Consider the following 21,902-nt stretch of genomic DNA (forward strand, 5'->3'; position numbering starts at 1 on the left):
TAACTTGTATCTTTCACTATTTAGTCATTTAGCAGAAGCTTTTATCAGAAGGGATTTTTCAGATGAACGCCATTACAAAGCAGGATGAAGTGAGGCCTCTTTGACCTCAAGGGTGCCTACAGGCAGGCTGCCCGCGTTGGGTATCAAACCCAGTTCCTTTCGGATTGGAGTTGAATACCATAGCCCCTACAGTCACTATCCAACCCACACCTACCCCAGTATAAACGTTTCTCGGCAGGGACAAAAATCCTTGTTACTCTCGTCTCTCACAGCCCCGGGAGGAGATCTACACACCAGGGGACGTCGTGCTGATCCGTTTCCATAGCGACGACACCATCAGCAAAAAGGGCTTCCACATCCGCTACACGAGCACCAAGTTCCAGGAACTTCACGACAGGAAGTGACCTCAGAGTCAGCCTCCCCCTTGACCTCTTGACCTCTGACCCCGGGGCTGCCGCCGCCGCCGTAACCTTGAAATGACCTTTGCCATGGCAACCTCGAAAACAAAGCACAGTCTGGCCAATCAGATATCCCTCGTTAAGACAAGACTTGTGGACGCCCGCCACACTCCACAGGATGGAGGACTTATGTGTTATGTAAACCAAGCTCTCTTTCAGTGGCGCCAGTGGTCACCTGGAGAGGAGAGGGGATAAGTGATGGCTGATGAACTCAATATACTATGGGACTGAACACACCAGCATGACAAATGTCCACCACTCACTGATTAGCGCCTCATCACAGAGGAGTTCAAAGGGGAACCGGAAATATTTAATCAAACCTGTGCACGTGGGAACTTAAGGTGCACACACACATATGTGCACCCATGCACACACACACACACACAAACATACATGCACAGACAGACACATGCACGTGCACACACACACACACACAAACACACACACACACATCAACATCAACACACTCAACAGTGATTGTTATGCACCTCTTGCTTTGATGAACAGGTGCAGTGTCAGCTGCTGATTGGCTGAGGCTGTGGATGTTGGGTTACAGATCTAACAAGGATCTAACATGGAGGCCTAACTGTGGACCCACTATGGCAAACCCTGAAGACACATGAGTGTTGAAGACTGTGGTCTACACAACTTACTGTGACCATACATACAGAGTGACTTATAGAGAGACATGTTCATTGCCTTTAAGGCCTGGGGAACTGGCCTGAACTGTACAGCTCACAGTGGCTGCAACTGATTTTATGTATGTCTTATTCTCAATCCTGTAATGGTTGTGTATGTGTGTAAAAAATATAAGAAAAAGCACAACAAAAGGCGTATTCCTATTCTGCCCATTGCCTAAACTGTATACAGACAACCATCTATGAATGGATGAATCTAACAAAAAAATGTCAGAGAAATAAAATGACCTTAGATGTTAATACTGAGCCTTGCATTACTGTATATTGTATGTTCCTGTTGTTTTAAGTTTGCACCATGTTTTTTTATTTGCTAATGTAACATATGAAATTATAAACTGTATCCCTTGTGTTAAAAAGTTGTAACAGAAGGTATGAACTACCCTACCAAAACACCCGTGTTTACCCTGAAACGAGAATATACGGTCCAAATATGTTTCAACTGATGACTTGAAAGACAGTTTCATCCTTATCCTTATTATGTCTTTTGGAAGAAGAAAACAACAACGATTGAAAGGGGAGAGGCGATAATCCAATGGTGCTAAAATATATACATGAATAAGATGTGTTTTTGTATGGATTGAACCACGATGAAAGTGATTAAATGATGTGAGCGTGTAAATAGTGCGCCTAAATCAACACACTGGTCCACGATAATGCCTTAGCACCAAACGTCCCGCCCTCGCACAGACCTCGACCGCCAGCGGACTGATGGGACGTTTCTGCGGGGCGTCGAGTTTGTGAAGAACTTGAATAAGTTTATAGTTAAATGAAATGTTGTGGGAGCTCGACTGCCAGTGATGTTTGTGTGTGTGACACAACTGTTTGGCTCTTCTGGGAACATGCGCAAACACACACACACACACACACACACACACACACACACACACACTTATTACAAGCTAAATCGCAGACAAAGCAATGGTAAATACCAGAAAGATACCTGCATAATACGTATTATTTTTACTCTATTATGCTGGTAGAGCAGCATTTCCCTGTTCACTGTTCCATGAGTGTGAGTGCTGTGCATTAGTCCCGGTGCATCCAGCTTTCGGTGTTAACTGCAACATTTATACAGCATGTATGCATCTTGTGTAAGTGTGAGTCGCTGGGGCAATCGGGGAAACGTGAGTGTCAGAGTGTGTATGAACGCTGTTTGTTTCTAATTGGATGGACTCATTGCTGTATGTGCCAAGCTCCAGGTGACCCATGTCCTGCTGTAGTCTCATCACTCCACTGTGTTGAAATGACCTCTGAATCAGTCAATTAAAATACACACAGGTCAAAGAGTACATAAAAACTAAGACTATGTGACATTTGCATATTTCTCAGTTATTTTGTATCATGAGAGTGTATTTTTTTGTGAATGTGTAAGTACTAATTATGTTAATCAGCATAGTAACTTTTACTTAGAAAGTGACTAACCCTAACCCAAAGCCCGCAATATCCAATAATATTAGCTGTGTCAACACATTGATTTAAAACAAACCAAAGACTAGAGCAATCAATAACAGAACGAAACATCCACTACTTATTTTCTTTTTGAAATGACTAGACCAGAGCATTTAGCCTGCAGTACTTCCAGAGCCCACATGTCGGCTCCAAACACACAGAAATGGAGCTGCACACAATTTCCTTTTTTCAGATTTGTTCTAAACCTAGCAATGAACATAGAGATGGATCGAATCAAAATGTGATCAGACCTGCCCCATGCATTCTAAATTAAACTTAACCGTAAGTCCATCCTAATACAAAAAAAGCCAGACATTATTCTATACACAAATCACCACTGCCTTAGGATGCTGTCAAAATTATGCTTAATGACATGGTTGGAGGGTGACAAAAACAAGTGAGTTTTTAAGTGTTCAAGGCAAATGCCATGTCGCCCCATTGTATAAACAAAATAGCAGATATGTGGTGGAAACGTACAATATCTGTGCAAATCACGACGTCGGGAAGTATGAGGTAAGTGGAATATTTTCTGGGGAACCGACACTTTAAGATTCATGAAACATAAATCAGATTATTTTCCAAGTTCATAAAGTGCATAATTCATAAATAATGTATTATGTAATTCATAAAATTGTAATGTATGAGGTGTGGTAAAGTATGACCCATTCTGTCCAAAACATAATTTTGGTCACATAGCATCTTTAATACCACCATTATAATAATTAGAATATCAAAAAGTATTGAGTATACATACATCATTTGCATTGCGGTACACAAATCTGTTGTGATTTATGTTTTTAATCTCTTCCATTCTTTGTTTTCAGGAGTATTCTTTATTGTTTTCACATTGTGCTGATACATTAAAACCATCCTGAAAATGTGATTCTGTTTCATGAAGGAAAACATTTAATTGGACATGTATTGTTAAGTAATATAAAAAGTTTTGATGTTTCCAAATGTAACTTGAATCCTATAATCTACTACTTTCCAATACCAATAATTAGGAACTTCAATATAAGCCGAACTTAAAATCCATGTCACCAAATTCATAGTACTTAGTGTAGGGTGTTCCTCACCTACAGTTGTCTTGCAATGCGGGTACAAAATGTCATGATGTTCTGTTATATTTCTTCTTCTTCTCTTTATTATTTTGCAGTTAAGTTCATGAAGCTGTGGGAACAGTCACTCGATGCCATGCCTGTCTTCGTAACAGTCATAGTAAATTGATTCACGGGAGTCCAGAGAGATGTGTGTATGTTTGTGTGTGTATCTGTATGTGTTAGTATCTGTATGTGTGTGTGTGAGTGTGTCAATAAACAAGGGAAAGTTCTTTCAACTTCCCTTGCCTCTCTCTCTCTCCTCCTCCACCACCTCTACCCATTGTCCCTCGCCCTCCCGAACTGCGTTGGTCACACACTAGTGATGGAGGCCAGACAGTTGGAGGGTTTCTGGAGCTTCTCGGGCTGGGCGCTGGGCGGTTCTGGGATGGCCCGGAAGCTGAAGGGCAGGCCGATGTGGCCGGAGGTGCCCATGTGGCCGGGGCTCAGCGCGGGGTTCTGTCTCCTATTGCTCTCCACGATGCTGGAGGTGTTGGAGGCTAGGCTCTCCCGCGTCCTATCCCCCGACAAGACATGACAGCACAGGGGTTATCAAAGGAGGAACAGGACAGAACAGTTACCTGCTTACTATTCAGTCACTTAGCAATCTTAGTAATTCAAAGCAGGATGTTAACGGTGACATATTATACCGCCAGGTGTGAGTGTGATTAGCCGTTATGAATATCTGCCTCTCCTGACATCACATGTGGGCGTGTCGACCTAGACGTATGACGGATAGAAGAGCAACGTTTGCTACAGTCCACTTGGAAGGCTGGAAGACTGATCTATCCAGCTCACATCTAGGTGGACACGCCTACTTGTGATGCCAGAAGAGGCAGACTTTCAAAAACGGCTTGTAACGGCTAATCACACTCACACCTGGTGGTATAATATGTCACCTTTAAAAAGTTAGGGATGGGTTAAGCATCTTACTTGAGACATTGGGGATCAAACAGCGTAGCCACTACACTATCCTCGGTTTTTATTGAGATAAGATGAATACATTTAATGTATCTAGTGGTGTTTAATATTAATATTTTGCTGTTTGGATGAGATGTTACTATAACCCACTACCAATGTAGAAAGAATTATATAATGAATCATTATTTTGACATCACATAGTAGATGCATTGCTGAGGAAAGTTCACAACATTTTTAAATCTATAGCAGAGAAAAACTATTTAGAAGTCCCAAAACTAAACTTTAATTTCTTCAGCTGAAACTTTTTATCAGTTCATAAGTTCAACCATAGAAAGTATGCATTGTAATGCATTGCGAACTGGGGAAATTAGAAGATACACCGAATACTAGCGCCATAGTGGTGCTATAAATCTTTTCAAAGTTTTAAATTGATTACACTGTATACAGTTCCATTGGATAAAAGGTATGTCAAGCTTTCCCTTGAGAGATGGTTCTCACTGTCTCTCAAGATGGATCACTGGTCAAATACTATTCAAATAAAATCAAGCTCAATGAACCTACAGACTTGGCCTTGCTGCCTTGAATGGGAACTGGACTGCATTTAACAGGGCTTCTCTAACCACTGTGGCCAGTCAAAGCACACTTTTTCTCTCAGCCTTGCATGGCAACCATGCAAGGTCCATCAGGAGTGCAACTATGACCAGGATGAGCGGAGCATTGAAACAAGACACCCTCAAGACAGCAGCCCCCTCCCCGAGCAAGACCCCCTGCAGTGGGTTGCAAAGAGGAGGGCCCAGCATAATTACCAAACAGCAATGATTCTAAAATGATCAAAACAAAGAAATAGGCCACGACGGAAGGAACAGAAAGTAAAAGTAGAGGCCTCTGCCTTGGTTAGTTATGTTAAAGCCAAGCTCATATGTACGGGCAGTATTGTACATATGAAGTTTGATTTAAAATTCGTATGAATTTATTTTATGAGATCCATAACCCCATGTATTTAAGATACTTCTATATATAATAAAGATACATAAACACATCAACCAATGTGTTGATGTGTATCATGCTGACATATTTGCATGTGTTTTTGCTTCATTTTTGCCTCATTTCCCTGTTCCCCTGTACATGCTTATGATGGAACCATCAGGCGGCCTCCCCCGCCCCCATCCACCCAGCAGCAGCAAACAGGTCACGGCGGTGTCCGGAAGGCGTCGGCACGGGGACCCACCTGGGAGAATTGAAGCCGCTGTCCACCGTCACGCTGCTGCTGTCCATGCTGTCCAGGCGGGCCGAGTGCGCCGACTTCTGCCCGCCGCCGCCCTCCGTCTCCTTGGGGCTCAGCAGGGTCAGGTTGGTCTCCAGCTTACGCTGCAGCTCGTGCTCCTTCTCCCGCTCCAGCAGCCACTGCATGGTCCCCTCCCCTACCCCCCCGACACCGCCGCCGCCGCCGCCGCCGCCGCCGCCGCCGCCCACGCCGCCGCAATCCCCGTGGTCCGGGCCGTCCTCGGCCGTCAGCGACTCCTTGTGCGAGTCTTCGTCCGCCTCTTCGTCGTCGTCCTCCTCGTCGTCCGAGACGTTGTAGTAGTCGAAGGAGGCGGAGGCGCCGCCGCCGCCGCCGCCGCCGCCGCCGCCGCCGCTGGGCTCCACGCAGACCTGCAGGGCCGCCGGCGAGGCGGAGGAAGTGGCTGAATTTGAAGGCTGCTGGGGCTCAGGATTGTCGAGGGCCTCTGTTGATTTGGCGTGCGAGGCCTTCCGCAAGGTGCCGGACTTGGAGTAGCCGCCGCTGTCGGCGTAGCCCGCCGACACGGCGCTGTTGTGCGGGGGCTTGAACAGGGTGTCCTTGCTGAAGATCTCCTTCCTCTTGAGGGAAGCGGCGGCGCCGGCCGAGCCCCCCCCGCCGGGGTCCACGTTGTGTTGGTGCGGCGCGAGGCGGGCGCTCTGCAGCAGCTCCGGCGCCTGGCTGGGGGTCAGACGCACGGGGCCGCCGCCCGGGCCCTTGGCCGCCGCCGCCAGCTCCTCTTTGTACTCCATGGCGTGTGGAGAGGTAAGGTGAGGCGTCTGGCGGTCGGCCGGAGAGCCCTTGTGGAGTCCCCCTGATGAGGTTAGCGTGTCATATTCTGATTTTGCCTGAGGCGAAGGGGCAGTAAGGATTGTTTCGTTGGACGTATTGCACTGGAAGTAGTCATCCGTCGAGGGCTTGGGAGAAAGGCCCATGAGCTCGTTGTAGGTGGGCAGGCTGTCTCTGCTTTTGTTCCTCTCCGCCGTGTTCCGGTGACTCCTCGACTCGTCCAAGCTCCCTTTCCCCAAATCAGGCACATTAAAATCAGAGTGGAACTTAGCAGCAGAGAACATGATCCTTGAGAAGTGGGAGGACTTCTGGGTAGCCCGCAGCGTTCCGTCGTCTGTAAAGTAGTGGCTGCGCTCCTCCGGGCCGTGGTCATAGTTCTCGGGCGTGCCCAGCGACGGGCCCTTCAGCGAGTTGTCCATGGAGCGGGAGCGCTCCTTGGCCTGGTCCGAGCGCTCGTGGCGCGACTTCCTGTCCTGATTGTGGCTGTGGCTCCGCTGCACCTTGGACTCCTTGGTGGTGCCCCGCGAGGGCTCGGGGAAAGGCATCTCCGTCCTCCGCTTGGCCAGCTCCCCAGACACGTCCCACTCGGGCGCGACGGGGCAGTACGACTCGGTGATGTTGGGGTTGCTGTGCACCAGGTACGTGGCCCCGCCGCCGCCGCGCGCGCGCTCCAGGGTGTACATGGCCTCCCGCGGCGAGCGCACCAGGGAGTGGCTGAAGAAGCGGTAGTCTCGCTCCATGAACACCAGGTCCCAGTTGGAGGCGTCCGACGGGTCCCCGCGGCACGTCCGCGGCTTACTGTGCGAGCGCGACTTGCCGTGCGGCAGCCTCCGGTGGCCCCGCCCCCTGCGGCTGCGCGCGCTGTGGTGCAGCGCGCTCTTGTTCTTGTGCGCCCGCTCCTCCTCCAGCCGCTTCATCACGGCCGTGTGGCGCGCCACGTTCTCCACCGTCAGGTCCGGGTTGATGCGGCGGATGATCTCCATCTCCACGTCCCGGGGGATGGGCGCGGCGGGCACGTCCTCGTCGCGCAGGGGCCACTCCTCCGGCGGGAACTGGGCCGAGAAGGTGGCCAGCTGCCTCATCTTGTCCTTCTTGAAGCTCAGGCGGAAGAGCCGCAGGCCGAACCGCTTGGACTGCTTCTCCACGCCGGCGCTGCTGCCGCCGCTGCCCTCCTTCTTCTTGCTCAGCGTGTCCGTCTTGAAGGGGAACGACGACGGCGCGCCCTTGCTCTTCTCCGCCGCTTCCGTGGGCGCCGGCTGGGCGGGGGGCGGCGGGGGCGGAGGGTGGGGGTGGGGGTACGAGGGGGGCTCCCCGCCGTGCTCCTTGGAGAGCGGGCTGGGCGCGGCGTCCCCGGCCCCGGCGCTGCGGTCCTTGGGAGGCTTGGCGGCGTAGAGGTCGGCCCGGTGCTCCTTCAGGGTCTTGCCCGGGGGGCCCGCCGCGCTGGGGGCCGACGGGTGGCCCCTGGACGCGTCGTCGCAGGGGGGGTTGTAGGCGTCGCTGTGGTTCTTGCGGACGGGCCGCTCCCTCAGGGCGGAAGGCGTGGCGTTGCCGGACTGGGGAGGGGTGCACTGCAGCTGGGGCTGGGAGGGGAGGGACTGCGGGGGCGTGCGGTCGGTGAGCCGGTCGTCCAGGTGGTACCACTTGTTGTTGGTCCTGATGAGAGAGGGGGTGATGTAGTAGGTCTGGGGAGTGACGACGAAGTAGCCCTCCGGCGTGGGGTAGATCTTCCTCTCTCTCACCAGCATGTTGAGCGTGTGTCGCACCACCTCGGAGCTGGGGGTGGGGACACCTATACAGGGAGGCACAGGGTCAGAGTTGGTTACTGTTAGAGACGTGACTAGGTAATCATTTCCATCTCTGGAAAAAATACATATATATATATATATTTGATATTATTCATACAGATTGTATGATAATCATAACTTTCAGAACGCTTCAAATTGAAGGACACAACTCTGAAGCTAGAACCAAACAGCTTAATATCAATTATCCCAGGTCTTATTCTACAGTATTTGAAACAAATTGTAACTGGCTGAACAGGAAAACTAAATGTATATTGTGATGGTTAAAGGAAGAATTAAGCAAAACACATCTTCATGATGGAGAAACATATTATATTGTTATTGTTGCTGACACTGTTTCAGACTCATACTCATTGCATTGTTGCTATGTATACATTATGCCTTTTTCACCTCTCTCCTTGTCAATTCACACTTTAACACTCATGAACTTGTTAATGCTGAACAATATTTCACTCTGGGCTAAACGCACAACATAATACGTTTCATTTAAGATTTTCAGACAAACATATTTAAATGATGAACGAGTACACCCCTCATTTAATCTAGTCAACAACTGTTTAGAAAGTCCTTTCTGCGTGTGAATCGGGAGGCAAACCCTTACACAAATTCAACTAATCCACTAATAACATTTAGCTGACTCAGATATCTTAAAAGCCCATCATTCAAATTGCAGCTTTTAAAGAAATGGGCATTGAGGTTGCCTATCATTACATTAGCTCAATGATGTCATTCTTTTTAATCAGTAATGGATTGTAGTGTAGTAGCAGTAAGAGCCAACGCTCAAAGAAGGTCCACCTAGTCCAATTGCATTACACTATAGTTGTTGCACAGTAGCCTTTCAAGCACAAACTGTGTGAATGCTTACATTTCATATATTATCAGTGATTGTGTGGAAAATACACATATTAGAATACAAGGATAGGTCTTTATAAGCCTCAGATAAGCAGACTGCAAGAAAGGATACTGATTATATTGGTTGCGACTTGCCAACCTTGACATCATGTTAAGCAGCTAGATCTATCAACCTACATGTGTTCAATCAAATCGATTGCGACTATGTTTTAATGCAAATGCACAAATGTAAAAGTCAACGCATAATGTCTCCTCTTAGCTCTCTTAGTATTGCTAGTCCACTGCTTGTCTGCCTCTCAACACAGATAAATCCACAAAGCTAAATGGTCAAGAGGATTTAGATTGTTCTGTGTCATGAATAGGAAAAGTGAACGCTAGTTATACTGCATTTATTTAGACAAAAGCAGACAATATCCGCTTCTGTGCACAAGAACATTATTCTTGTACTCAAACCCCTTCAGCTGGTGATCTTTTGTCCGGCCTGGCAACGGTAACCAACGGGGCGTGCATGTGTGAATCGTTGTTGTGCAACTTTAATACATTCAAGTCTTTCTCAAGACTGCCAAATGGATGGTACCCGGAAAATATAGTGGCAACAAACATGACCTATTCTAGTAGATAGGCTGGCAGGATAGTATAGCTGCTAGTGCTTTTGACTCCCAGCAGAAAGGTTGATCCTGAATGTCCAAAGATTGCATATAGCCTATCCTTGATTAAGTCCACTAGCTGCTCCTTCATGCCATTAATCATAATATGCAGTAAATAGAGCCATACAGAGTACTCCGGATGCAGTAGTGGCAATACTTATCTGCCTTGTTTTACATGGATGGTGCACTATTTTAAAGCCTATTCAAACATGCTATTTTTCCACACCCTGGAACTTATTCACCATGTTCACAGCAATCTTGGTTCTAAACACTAGGGTGGGGCAAACGTATTCACCTAGGTTGTAGAAACTAGCTGGGTAAGGTAAACGTGACCTAGTGAACATCTTGGTTGTAAACGCTAAGTGGATGGGGCAAACGTATTCACCTAGCGACCATCTTGGTTCTAAACGCTAGCTTGGTGGGGCAAATGTTTTCACCTAGCAACCATCTTGGTTGTAAACACCAGCATGGTGGGGCAAATGTTTTCACCTAGCAACCATCTTGGTTGTAAACACTAGCTTGGTGGGGCAAACTCATTCACCTAGCGGCCATCTTGGTCCTAAATGCTAGCTGGGTGTGTGGCACTGAATGTGAGATTCGGCATTCACCCAGCTGCCTTTTACAACCAAGATGGAACCAAGATGGCCGCTGGGTAAACAAGGCCCATTGCTACTGGGACTGACTGTAAGACCGCCAGCACGTCGATGGGTAAGAGGTACCAGAGAGTGAATTTACCTGGGAAGCTGGAGGTGAGATGTTCCTCCAAGGCCTCGCGGGTGACGGGCTTGTGGGCTGAGTTCATGGAGGAGACGGCCAGACACAAGATCTCCCCCAGCGGGATGAACTGTGACTGGCTGACTGGTGACATGTTGATTGGAGACACATCACCTGCACATGCGGAGACAAAAGACGAAAACCATGATCAAACTGATTTTACATAGGGGTGGTGTGGACTGCATTCCAGTATATTCCGGCTTATTGGGGTGTAGTTGTAATAAATTTCAATATGAAGTCCCTTGTACAGCAAGTACAAAAAACGTGGATGAATTTATTGTATTTAAGCATACTGAAGTTCTGCAATTCTATTAACTTGTATAACTAACTGAAACAGCATTGAAGCTGCATTGGGGTGTTACTTGAATTACTTAAGCAGCTTGTCGTAATCATAACCTAGGCTGTAACCATAACCTTCATAAGCTCTTAAAATTCTTCAAAGTATTTAATCATAAAGGGTTATGATCACAAAGGGTTATGATCATAAAGGCTTATGAATAAATGTGCACATGTACACAGGGCCAAGTCTGTTTGGAGGTTTAAAAATAAACAAATATGATTCTCTGGATTTCCAAAGACCTTACAACCTGTCCTATACGGTATAGGACAGGTTGTAAGGTCTTTGGAAATCGGTATAGTGTACCGATGCCTTATATGAAACAGTTCTTCTAATGCACATCAACCATTAAACGCAGAACCTTTGCCAACTGAGATGACATCATCAGCTATCATTAGCATCCCCTGCTATGTTTCACAAACTAACACAAATGTACGGCTTCAGAAACTTTGAAGAGCTGTTCCGTTTTACAACTCTGCAGACGCTGTCAGTAAGGCCTTCAACGTCGCCATGGAGACACCACACACTCACTACACAGTGGCGCTTTGTTGAAGGCTGTATGGATTACGACATCAGACTAGCTGGCATCTGGGATATATTTTAAAGGGTGTGAAGGCCCCATTACCACAACACCACGCAAATTTCAAAGATGTATGTATTATACATGTATATTAAAGACACTTTTTCTTCATAAATTGTATTAGAAGTGAAAATAAATACACAATACAGCCAAACGACTATGAGTATCGTGTTGAGAAGTCAGAGAAAATTATTGTGCCCATAGAAAGTGGCACTGAGCACAGTAAATTATACTTTTGGCCCGCTTTTCTGCCCACAGTGCCCTATCAAAATCTACCTAGGCTAGCTTGACCTGCTCTGTACGTGCTCTCAGAACTAGATTGATTGGAATAATTAATGTCTACCTTATGGGCCAATCGTAGCTCTGCCTTTCGTTACTATGTCATGGATTAGCTAGCCAAGTTTATTGCGTTTGGGGTGAGAGGGGGGTGGGCTGAGAGGGGGGTGGGGGCCGGGGCAATCCATCTCGCAGGCCTTGCTATAAGAGCCCGAATCATGGAAGCTGCCGGGAAAAGGAAGGCTCCTTTGGTCCTGTTAGTAGAACTAAGTGATAATGATAATACTGTTGTTTTGATTACATTTTTTCGTGAATTCATCCATCGGTTAGCTACTACCGTTAGTTTGGGCGAGAGGATGCCTAGTAATATGGAAGCTGACATCGGAATTCTCCGAAACATGTAGCAAACATTACTAAACATAAAAAGCCATTTGTATAGCGAAAACCACTCACCAAGCCAACATTAATATCAAGGTCTACTCTACTTGAATAGCGTAAGTTTTAATAGTTAATTGCATGTTCCTGCAGTTTCAGGGCTGAATTTTTAGGATCGCATTTCTAGGACCCTAGTTTTTCATGACAAAAGCCAAACTAGGAGTCATATTAACTGTGGACTTAATGACCATGATACTTTGATTTTAATTGTAGCCATCACATTGCTGAAACTGAAGCTGATTGAAGATTGTATAGGTGATCAGTGTCTGTCAGCTACATCCAATCTGCAGTAGCCTACCGTCTTCAGGGTAAATGTTTATTACTCATTGTTTTACCATTTATATTAAGGTGAAAAATTTTAACAATTAAACTGTGCTCACTGCCTGTATACCCCAGAACACGTTTTATCAGCCAGTCTCTTCATTTGGACTATTTTGTAATTTTGAATAAGACATTTAGCATTAGTGATATTATGTAGATCTATTCTGCGGTGGTACAACATGTGTTGCCACATTTTAGGAACTTTCACATACTAGATTATAGACTAATGAAGAGTTTTCATGGAACACAGATTAACTCAAATGTGAATAACATGTCATCATTCTATTTGGTTTAATAATGTCTCTCTCAGGAGTCGTGGAGGCTCTTAGCGATGCTATTGTCGTTCACTGTACGATACAGGGAGGCAGGTCACACATTCATGCAAAGGTCTTAGTCAGAACCTGAATCACCCAGACTGGGGAGTAGGGATATGGATCCGTCGTCCCCGGTTGAGACGTCCCTTCTTAACCTGAGGGACATGTCCAAGTGTAATACTAGAGTGTCAGTACGGACATTAAGACTATAATGAAGATGGAGTGCTGGGATGAGGGAGTGGAGGCAGGGATGAAGAGGTGGATGGAGCGGTGGAGAAGTGGAGGTGTGGAACGAGGGATGGAGAGGTAGAAGACAGATTATAAAGAAGACAGATGGCTGGATGAGGTGGAGGGATGAATGAAGGGTTGGGGTTGTGGGACGGAAGGGTGGATGTAGTGTGGATGGGATGGGTTGAGGTATGAAGAAGTGGATGTGGTTTTCTTTGTGTAATGTATGGTTGCTTGAAATAGTTTATTATTGTATCAAAACATAAAGATATAGGGCTATACTTATAATTCAAAATCTGCCCCCAGAGTCGTCCTTGTGACATGCCTCTCCGACCTTTGAAATATCTTGTTGTGACCTAGTGACTCTAAAGGCCATAGCATACAATTCTGTCTTTATTTGACATGATAATGAGCTAATAACACAAATTGCCAGGCAAGTGCCTCTTAGCGAGCAAGTTGTACTGCAAGTCCTGAAGTATTTGGGGGGAATAAATCAAGTCTTTAGACAGAGAGTGGTGATGGGGTGTAATAAACCCTTAAAAATAGTACTTCTAAAATGAACTACTTGGACCGAAAGTACTATTTAAATTCCTAAAAAATAAGTAGTTTCCTAAAATGCGGCACTAGGATGCGGTCGTAGAATGCGGTACTGAAACTGCAGCCTCCTTTATTGCCTGAACATGTCATTGTAACAAACCCTACTTCTCCGATACGTAAAGTACAACTTATGATATTACTGTTGTTTTGGTGACTGGTTTTCGCTAAACATTTCTTTTAGCTATTGAGTGGATTGAACTCTTAAAAATAGTCAAATGGCTTCAAGGTTTCCCAAACCACAAGTGCCTTCCAAAATAACATCCAACTTTTCACAAAATCTCGACAATGTGCACGTCCATGTCAGCATCTGCATTCAATTTCGATTTCCGCATCGATAAAGTCAAACAACTTAGTTCTGACGAAGTCAATCATTTTCCCAAGCACCAGAGTATGACAGCGGCTGATTTTTTTGCATCATCTTAAATGGTATCGAAATGAAGAAGACCAAGTCCATCCCCCATCCCCACAAAATCACAGTATACAGGCTTTTACTTCTAGTAGGCAAGCAATGCTTTGATATCGCTAATTTAGCAACCCCATTACCCCAATTAAATTTCCCGCTGTTTCACAATAACAATTTTGCAGACACGATGAGTCTACTATTAAAGAAGACTAATTGTATTTCTATCGAAGTCTCTAATCATCGAATCTTCAAATCTTCGAAGATTTGAGGTTACCCCTGCTACTTTAGTTTGTTCTCGCCCAAACTAACACCCGAAGCTAACCTTAAATCAACGTTTGCATTGTCAAAAACATGTAGCAACCGTAATGAACATCAACCGCCTTATGTTTAGTGCAAACCAGTAACCAAAACAACACTTAGATCATAAGGGGCCGCTGCCATGACTGGGGCCCCTCGACATCAACACATCAGGAACCGATGGCCCCGCCCTCTCCCGCAATAAACTTGGCTAGCCAATCAATGGTACTGTAGCAGAAGACAGAGCTAAGATTGGCCCTTACGGTAGACGTCAATCATACTGATCAATCTAGTTTGGAGACAACGTAGAGCGACCAAGTCCAACGAGCGCGGGCAGATTGCGAGAGGGTACTGTGGGCAGAGAAGCGTGCCAAAACAAAGTAAAATTTCTTGTGCCCAGTTCAACTTTCTGGGCGCACAATCACTTCCTCTGACCTCTCGACACTCTCTGCATTCTCGATATGCTCATCTGCGCCCTTGACATTTTTTTTATCACGCTGACGATTATTCCAACCTGTGCTCCACGTCCCACCAGCGTGTGAGCCACTGGCCTCACTGCATGCTTGGTGTTTGACACTAAAGTTGCGCCATGTATAGCGTGCCAAAGCCTCGTACAAACTAAAGATATTCTATTCAGTCGAATGTACTATGACCCATGTGCATCTCACGAGTGTAGCGAGAGTATACAACGTTCATTCATTCATTCCAAAACCCTTGCCTACAAAGATGCTAACATAAATATCTTATATTTTAAAACTATAAGTCAAATAGAACTCAAATGTAAAGCGATATATATCACGCATCGTTAACGACTACGATTACTACGCGCAGCTAAAGCCTCACACACATCCAGTCAACATGCCTCCCACAACTCCACGCTTTTTTTTCCCCCCTTCCTTTCCACGCTAGTTTTAGAGCGTTAGCATCTGAGGCCCAGCGGCGTTGGAGACGCGGTTGCCACGGGAACGTACACAGGGGTACGGCCGGTAGGTAGGGGGGTACAGAAGGGGGGTTGGGGGGAGGGAGGGGGAGGTAGGGGTGGGATCACACTCACCTGCCGCACGGTAACCCGGTGGGGACGGAGAGAAGTGGGGGGGGGGAGGGGGGGGGAGATGCTGCTTGGGCGCCCGCGCGTCTTTCTCGCCGCGGGAGGAGAGGCTGCGTTCGGCCGGGCGCTCCGACGGGTCGGCGCCGGCCCAGGCCCGCCTAGCGCCGGCGCCGCCGACACCACCCACTCCCCCGCTGCCGCCGACGGCGCTGCTACGGTTCTTCTTCATGGTGACCCCCCCTCTCCCCCCCTACCTACCCGGCCAGGGGGTCCAGCAGGAGGAGGAGGAGCGGGAGGAGGAGGAGGTAGAGGAGGAGCAGGAGGTGGGCTACCGGCACCGGGAGCGAGGCGGCTCGGGTGAAGGAGGGAGGGGAGAGGGGAGGGAGGGAGGGAGGGGAGAGGGGGGAGGGAGGAGGGGAAGGGGGGTGCGGGGGGAGGTCGACCAACCTCGGGCTCAGTGCCTCCCCCGCATCGGCCAAGGAATCGTCCCGCTAGAGCACTCACACGCCGGACATGGCAGGAACCAGCGCGCACGTTCGCACACACACGCGCGTGTCTCATTTACATCCGCCGGCGCGTGACATTGGACGCGGAGCGGATCGCGGCGGCTTGGCATGGAACGCTGGGGGTAGATCTCCCCTGGGGCTGGTGTGGATCGCTGGCGGTGGCGACGGCGGCGGCGGCGGCGGTGGTGGCGGTAGTCGTGGCGAGGGTGGAGGTGAATGCGCGCGGCATCACCCTGTCATCGGCATCAGTCCCAGCCACCATTTGTAGCATCCCCATTTGCATGCGTAGGGAGGCACATTACGTAGCCACTCTGGTGCGGGAGGAGGGAGCAGGAGAGAGGAGGAGGAGGAGGAGGAGGAGGAGGAGGAGGAGGAGGAGGAGGTGGGGCAGGGGTAGGGATGAGGGAAATGGAGCATTGGTTAGCAAGGAGGACGGCGAGGAGGGCTGAGGGATTCTCGTAGAGGTGTAAAAGATCCCAGGTTTTTTTTTTTACTGAAAAGTAACGATAGGGAGGGAGGGCTGGAGTGAGGGAGGAATGGAGGGAGGGAGGAGGAGGAGGGGGGACGGACGGGGAGGAGAAGAGGACCAGAATGGAGGGATTAAGGATAAAAGGCCCTGGTCTTTTTCACCAGTAGCTCAATTCACCACAGGAGTGCTCGGCCGTGCCCCGCAAAACAAAAGAGGCTGCTTAAAAAAAAAGAGAGGAAGAGAGGTCGAGAGAGATAGAGAACGCAAGGAGAGAGAGAAATGCTCCATTCACCCCGACGGGCAGCCAAAGCTCCGGAGAACACAGAGGTCCGAAGTGGCTACCTTCGCTTTCATCTTTATCCGATCCCACACCAGACGGTGTTGTCCCCCTTGCCAAAACAGCCCAGCGGGAGCGGGTGGGCAGGAAAAAATGGAGAGCCCCGGAAAAATAAATAAATAAATTCAAGAATAGATATCCACCGTACGCCGCAATCCATAGGAGTAAGCAGGAGCAGAAGGAGGAGAACGAGGAGGAGGAGGTGGCGGAGGAGGAGTAGAAGAGGGAGCTCCAGCGTTGATCGGTGTGGTGGCCATTCATTAAACAGGGAAGCCACAAACTCCAGTCAACGGCCAATCTCTTTCACCGCTATTGCTGCAGCTGCTCACAGCACCTCAAGGAAGGGTGTGAGAGTATGTGTGTGTGTGTGTGTGTGTGTGTATGTGTGTGCGGTACGTATGTGTGTGCGCGTGTGAGAATGTGTGTGTGTGTGTGTGTGTGTGTGTGTGTGTTTGTGTGTGTGTGAATGCGCGCGTCCGCCCGCTGTGCGTGATCCTGCGTGAGCATGCATGCGTCTGTGTCTGGATGATTGAGGCTGAAGGGGAGGGGGGAGAGAGAGAGAGAGAAAGAGAGAGAGGGGGGGGATGTGAGAAGAGAGAGAGAGAGAGAGAGAGAGAGAGAGGATGTGAGAGATCGAGGACATGCATAAAGGCAAAAAGAGAAGAGCAAATATGAACAGCTTTTTTCTTTCTTTTTTTTTTATACATAAAACCAGCAGGAGCATGATGTCCAAGATCACAGTATCCCTGCTTTGCCTACTAGTGTGCATCCTAAAAACCCATCTGTCCTCACATCTGTGTTGTACACGTTTTCCAGAGGATAAAGGCTACCTTTATTATGACAGCCACCTTTCTCCCTTACTGATAAAGAATCGTCCTTTTTTTTTGTAGCCCTAGCCCTGATAACAATCATCACTTGACAGTGGGAGGAACATAAAACGCTGAGGCTCTTTACACCTCTATGGGATCTGGCTCATATCTGTCTTCCAGACACACCAGCCATTCTCCCAGACCCATGCAGTGAAGACAGTAGGTAGATGGATGGACAGATAGATACATAGAGAGATAATGCTGAGAATCTACAGATTTGGTAACGTAAACTGGATCACTATCCCCCTCGCCCCCCATGTTTCCATTCTCCAATCCAGTGTTGCCTTTTGGTAGGGCTAATCTCGCTGACTCACATGTGCGTGTGTGAATGGACGGTCGGAGGGACAGAGTGAAAAGAGAGAGAGAGAGAAAGAGAGAGAGAGAAATGGGGGGGGGGGGTGAAAGAGGGCAGGGCAGGGGGCTATGGGGTTGTGGGGGGACAGAGCGTCACCACCAATCTGCCTCACTTCAGTAGTACCAAAGAGAAGGAGGTGAGGAGAAGGGGGAGGAGGAGGATGAGGAGTGGGGAGAGAGACACACCACACCAGCCATCTTATTTCTCAGTAGTGCTGCTGCTGCTGCTGCTGCTGCTGCTACTGCTGCAACAGCCTTTGTTGCTATGACGACCCAAGCCGATGAGCTCATAGCTTGCTGCCCTTCGAGTGGCGTTTCCTTAAAGGGCCAGACACGAGAGACATATTGGTGGATGGAGCAGACACGAGGCCGACCAATGCTGTCTGAATGCGTTGATATCTAATAATACGGCGCGTGCTACTCAAGTCATTTGGGACGTGTTTTGTTTTTGACAATGCTGCAAAGCCATGATGTTAGCAACAAATGCTGGAGGAATTGTACGTATACGTGGATGATAAGATATCATTTATATTTAACATCTACATAGGAGACATCTAAATAAAGCAGTTATTATATTCTAGAGTAACTCTTCCTTTAAATCTATTTAGTATTAATAGGCCTATAACTTATTATACAAATGTCTACACAAGGTGTAGGTCACACTTTGGAATAAAGGTATTTCAATTAAATAAATGGAGTAGGACAAACCAAACTAACAATTTTGATAAGCACATATTCACATTTGAATTACATAACATTTGAAAAGCATCCAATTGCATTCAAACTGTCTCTTTGTCAGTGCATACTAGTAAATGACTACACGCTGCGGATTTCATTCCATCTCACCTTCGACCCACTTTCGTTCAAACAGTGATCCAGACTGCCCTCTAGTGGGCCACAGCCGACACCTGCCATCCCAGGGACCAACCAGCTGAATAGACAAATGTGGGACTTGTTGAAGTGTTAGAGGCCCCACACAACACATTAAGACATAAAGTCAAACCTTCCGCTGTTGCCTTCCGTTTCCACCAATTCTTCAATAGGACACTCCTTTTCCTTCCTTTAGCTTGTATCTCCCCCCTCTTACCGCCCCAAGCATATTTCCTCCTTCCTGTGTAAAAGCTGAAAGTCTCTCCGTCTATATTCAGTTAAGTCAAAGAGGACTTATGACAATAACTTTATTATATTGTTATCACAACTGACAAGGCACATAGTTTGCCGTTTTTTTTTAATGATCGGATCCTTCCAGTCTATAAAATGAGCAACTGGGATAAACATATATGAAAGTATTTATCTTATTAAAGCCCTTGTTGATTCATTATGTTCAAAATGTCATAATCTCAAAGTATTAATTGCAGATTTTGACAAATAAACAATTTCACATGCAGATGTATTATGTAGGCTATAAGCATAACGTGTAATGGATGACCCATTACGTGGTGTGGTGAGCTATTAGCTATAAGACAAACATTCCAACGCTTATCGTCGTCAGCTTCATTTGGCACTTCTTCCCAGCTAGCTGCTGGTGTGAGACAATACCAGCCACACAAAAGCTTTAGCTTATCACAAGCTAACACTCAACACCTAAAGTCTAAGTTGGATTGCTACACATCATTTCACAATACCTTGTCTTCTAGCCAAGACTGTACTAAGTAGATTATAAGATGTATACATAACGATTTTGTGGAAATCTAATCGCTTAGGCCTACACTTAATTGTTGCTTTACCTTTACTACATTTTATATCATTTGATAGTGTTTCTGGATCGGCTTGCCCTTTTGATGCTCAGTTAGTCTGAACAAATGAAAAGGCATTTGGTTTGAGGATTAAATATCAACTGTTGTGGCTGATTCCTCTGCATTCTGGGCTCATGTGCATGCTAGCACACACACAGTATATCTGCTTCAGTTACAACAAGTATTGCTGTCACATCATATGTCCAAGCGTGTGAACCAACATGTTTGTATATTTTATTGCCGAAAGCATGATAGATAACTAGATTAGGAGAACCAAAAATGAAACATGCAGGTGCATATCTTTTTTTTATACCAACTGGGGTTAAGGGATGACAAAATGTTTAACTTGTCTAGTAGGGCTAGTTCAGACTAGTTTGGAACAATTTCCAGTGTGAACCAGAGAACCGTGCTTTTGTAAAGTTGCCTCAAGTTTCCAGATTCAATTTTCTTCTGAACTTTCATATAAAATAGCTTATGGATGGATAGAGGAATCGGACATCTGACAGAATCATAAAATGAATAAGTCAACCTTCTGAATATATTCTCCTTTGTTTACGATGGCCGACCATCTCAATTATCATATTATCCCATATAACATGATGTGTGAAAAGGATCTGTTGAGATGTTATCACAGTAGGCCTTCTAAAAGCCTGTTTAGAGGTGATATGGTGGTATAAACAGCTGTATTGTTGGCATAACACCTTCAGTTCAACACTGACAAGATATTATAGCCCTTATAATCCAGGTCCAGAGGTGGTTTCATGTTAGGAGCCTATAGGAACTTTTATCATTAAATCATCTAATCACAACTTCACTATCATCTGTCACATCAAAGTCATTATTATCCCCAATAGTAATCTCGCCCACTTGCTGGCCTATGGCATTTCAAACATCAGGCCTGACCTCAACAACAGAACTTATCTCATTGCGAAGTATTGTAATTTATAATACAACAATACGATCTTATTTTTCAGAATTATATTGACAACGTTTAAGCTTCAACCACACCGAATATCTGGTAGGCTCGAGACTGATCTAGAGCCAGACTCTTAAATTTGGTCACTACTGCTTCCTGATTTTTGTAATTATTATTTCCTGTAAACTGTTATCTTGTACCCTAATATTATCAAAAGGCCTGCTACTATGGTTTTCATCTTGTTTTCAGTATGAGGAGAGAAGAGGATATCTGCATAAACATGTTTTTCAACCAGTGATATTAGAAGTGTTCATAACACGCATAAAGCAACTGTAGTGTCACGACGTGTTGAAGACCGATGGGCCTACCTATACACTTGATGAGGAACCCTGCAGGTGGGCTGAGGACCCGTCGTGCCCATCCATTCCTGAGGACGTCAAGGTGCTCTTCCTTCCCTTGGACGAGAAGCACATGCTGGTCTATCCAGCCCAGGCAGAAGATCTCAGACAAAGCATGTATCATGCTCTTATTCCAGAAGTGCTGCATGTTTGCAGCTTTGAAATCTGCAAATATTTCATAGCCTGTGAGACGCTTTAACTTGTCTGAAGGCTTGTTGGATGTTGTGTCCTCTCGATCCCCACGGACGCGCGACAGCACCAAGGCTATGGCACGGGGTGCTATCTGGAAACACTTAGCCATGGGAGTAAACAAATCGCCCGTAAACCGTTGGAAGTCGTTATACGCGCGTTGTTAACTTTATTTTACGATGCGTCCTACTACAAATAGTTGCCGAGCTGCAGCCAAACTAGCTTGTTTCAAGTTGACCGAGCTTCCAAATTAAACTGAATACACTTCCATAGAAACTGATTCGGTGAACACACTGAACGTTCCGTCTGATGATAAGAAATTAGATGAAAAACGGATCAAGCATTAAGCGTTCCTCCAGTTTCGGCCCCTCAAAGAGAAAAGTAGACGGATTGATGGGTTGCCGCTCCAAGGGATGACCTCATCCTTGCCCGTGAACACGTTCATCACACCAGGTAGCCACGGACTGGAGGCAACCTGCGCAAAGTGCGGAAATGGCGCGAGCGCGACCGTTGGAGGCCTACAGCA

The 21,902-nt window shown here is 46.8% G+C and overlaps 2 protein-coding genes across 4 annotated transcripts in view; one reads left to right on the top strand and one right to left on the bottom strand.

Moving 5' to 3' along the window:
- tll1 (tolloid-like 1) overlaps positions 1-2,311 on the top strand; it is a 45,342-nt gene extending 43,031 nt beyond the window's left edge. For both annotated transcript variants that reach the window (XM_079728901.1, XM_079728900.1), the window contains exon 22: positions 273-2,311. In XM_079728901.1, coding sequence (XP_079585027.1) covers positions 273-404 — 132 coding nt within the window. In that variant the 3' untranslated portion in view covers positions 405-2,311. The remainder of the gene's footprint in view (positions 1-272) is intronic.
- Positions 2,312-3,483: 1,172 nt separating this feature from the next.
- Positions 3,484-21,666, bottom strand: stox2a (storkhead box 2a). 2 transcript variants are annotated; one of them, XM_079731054.1, is made up of 4 exons: positions 21,158-21,666; positions 10,728-10,880; positions 5,852-8,480; positions 3,484-4,219 (listed from the first exon to the last, which is right to left on the bottom strand). In XM_079731054.1, the coding sequence occupies exons 1-4, from the start codon at positions 21,486-21,488 to the stop codon at positions 4,015-4,017; spliced, it is 3,318 nt and encodes a 1,105-aa protein (XP_079587180.1). In that variant the 5' UTR covers positions 21,489-21,666; the 3' UTR covers positions 3,484-4,014. The 2 variants fall into 2 exon arrangements, with proteins under 2 accessions (XP_079587180.1, XP_079587181.1); XM_079731055.1 differs by lacking the exon at positions 21,158-21,666 and adding an exon at positions 15,609-15,654.
- Between the last annotated feature and the right edge of the window lie 236 nt (positions 21,667-21,902).

This window comes from Pollachius pollachius (genome assembly GCF_949987615.1).
Source record: "Pollachius pollachius genome assembly, chromosome: 2".
Taxonomy (NCBI): Eukaryota; Metazoa; Chordata; class Actinopteri; order Gadiformes; family Gadidae; genus Pollachius; species Pollachius pollachius.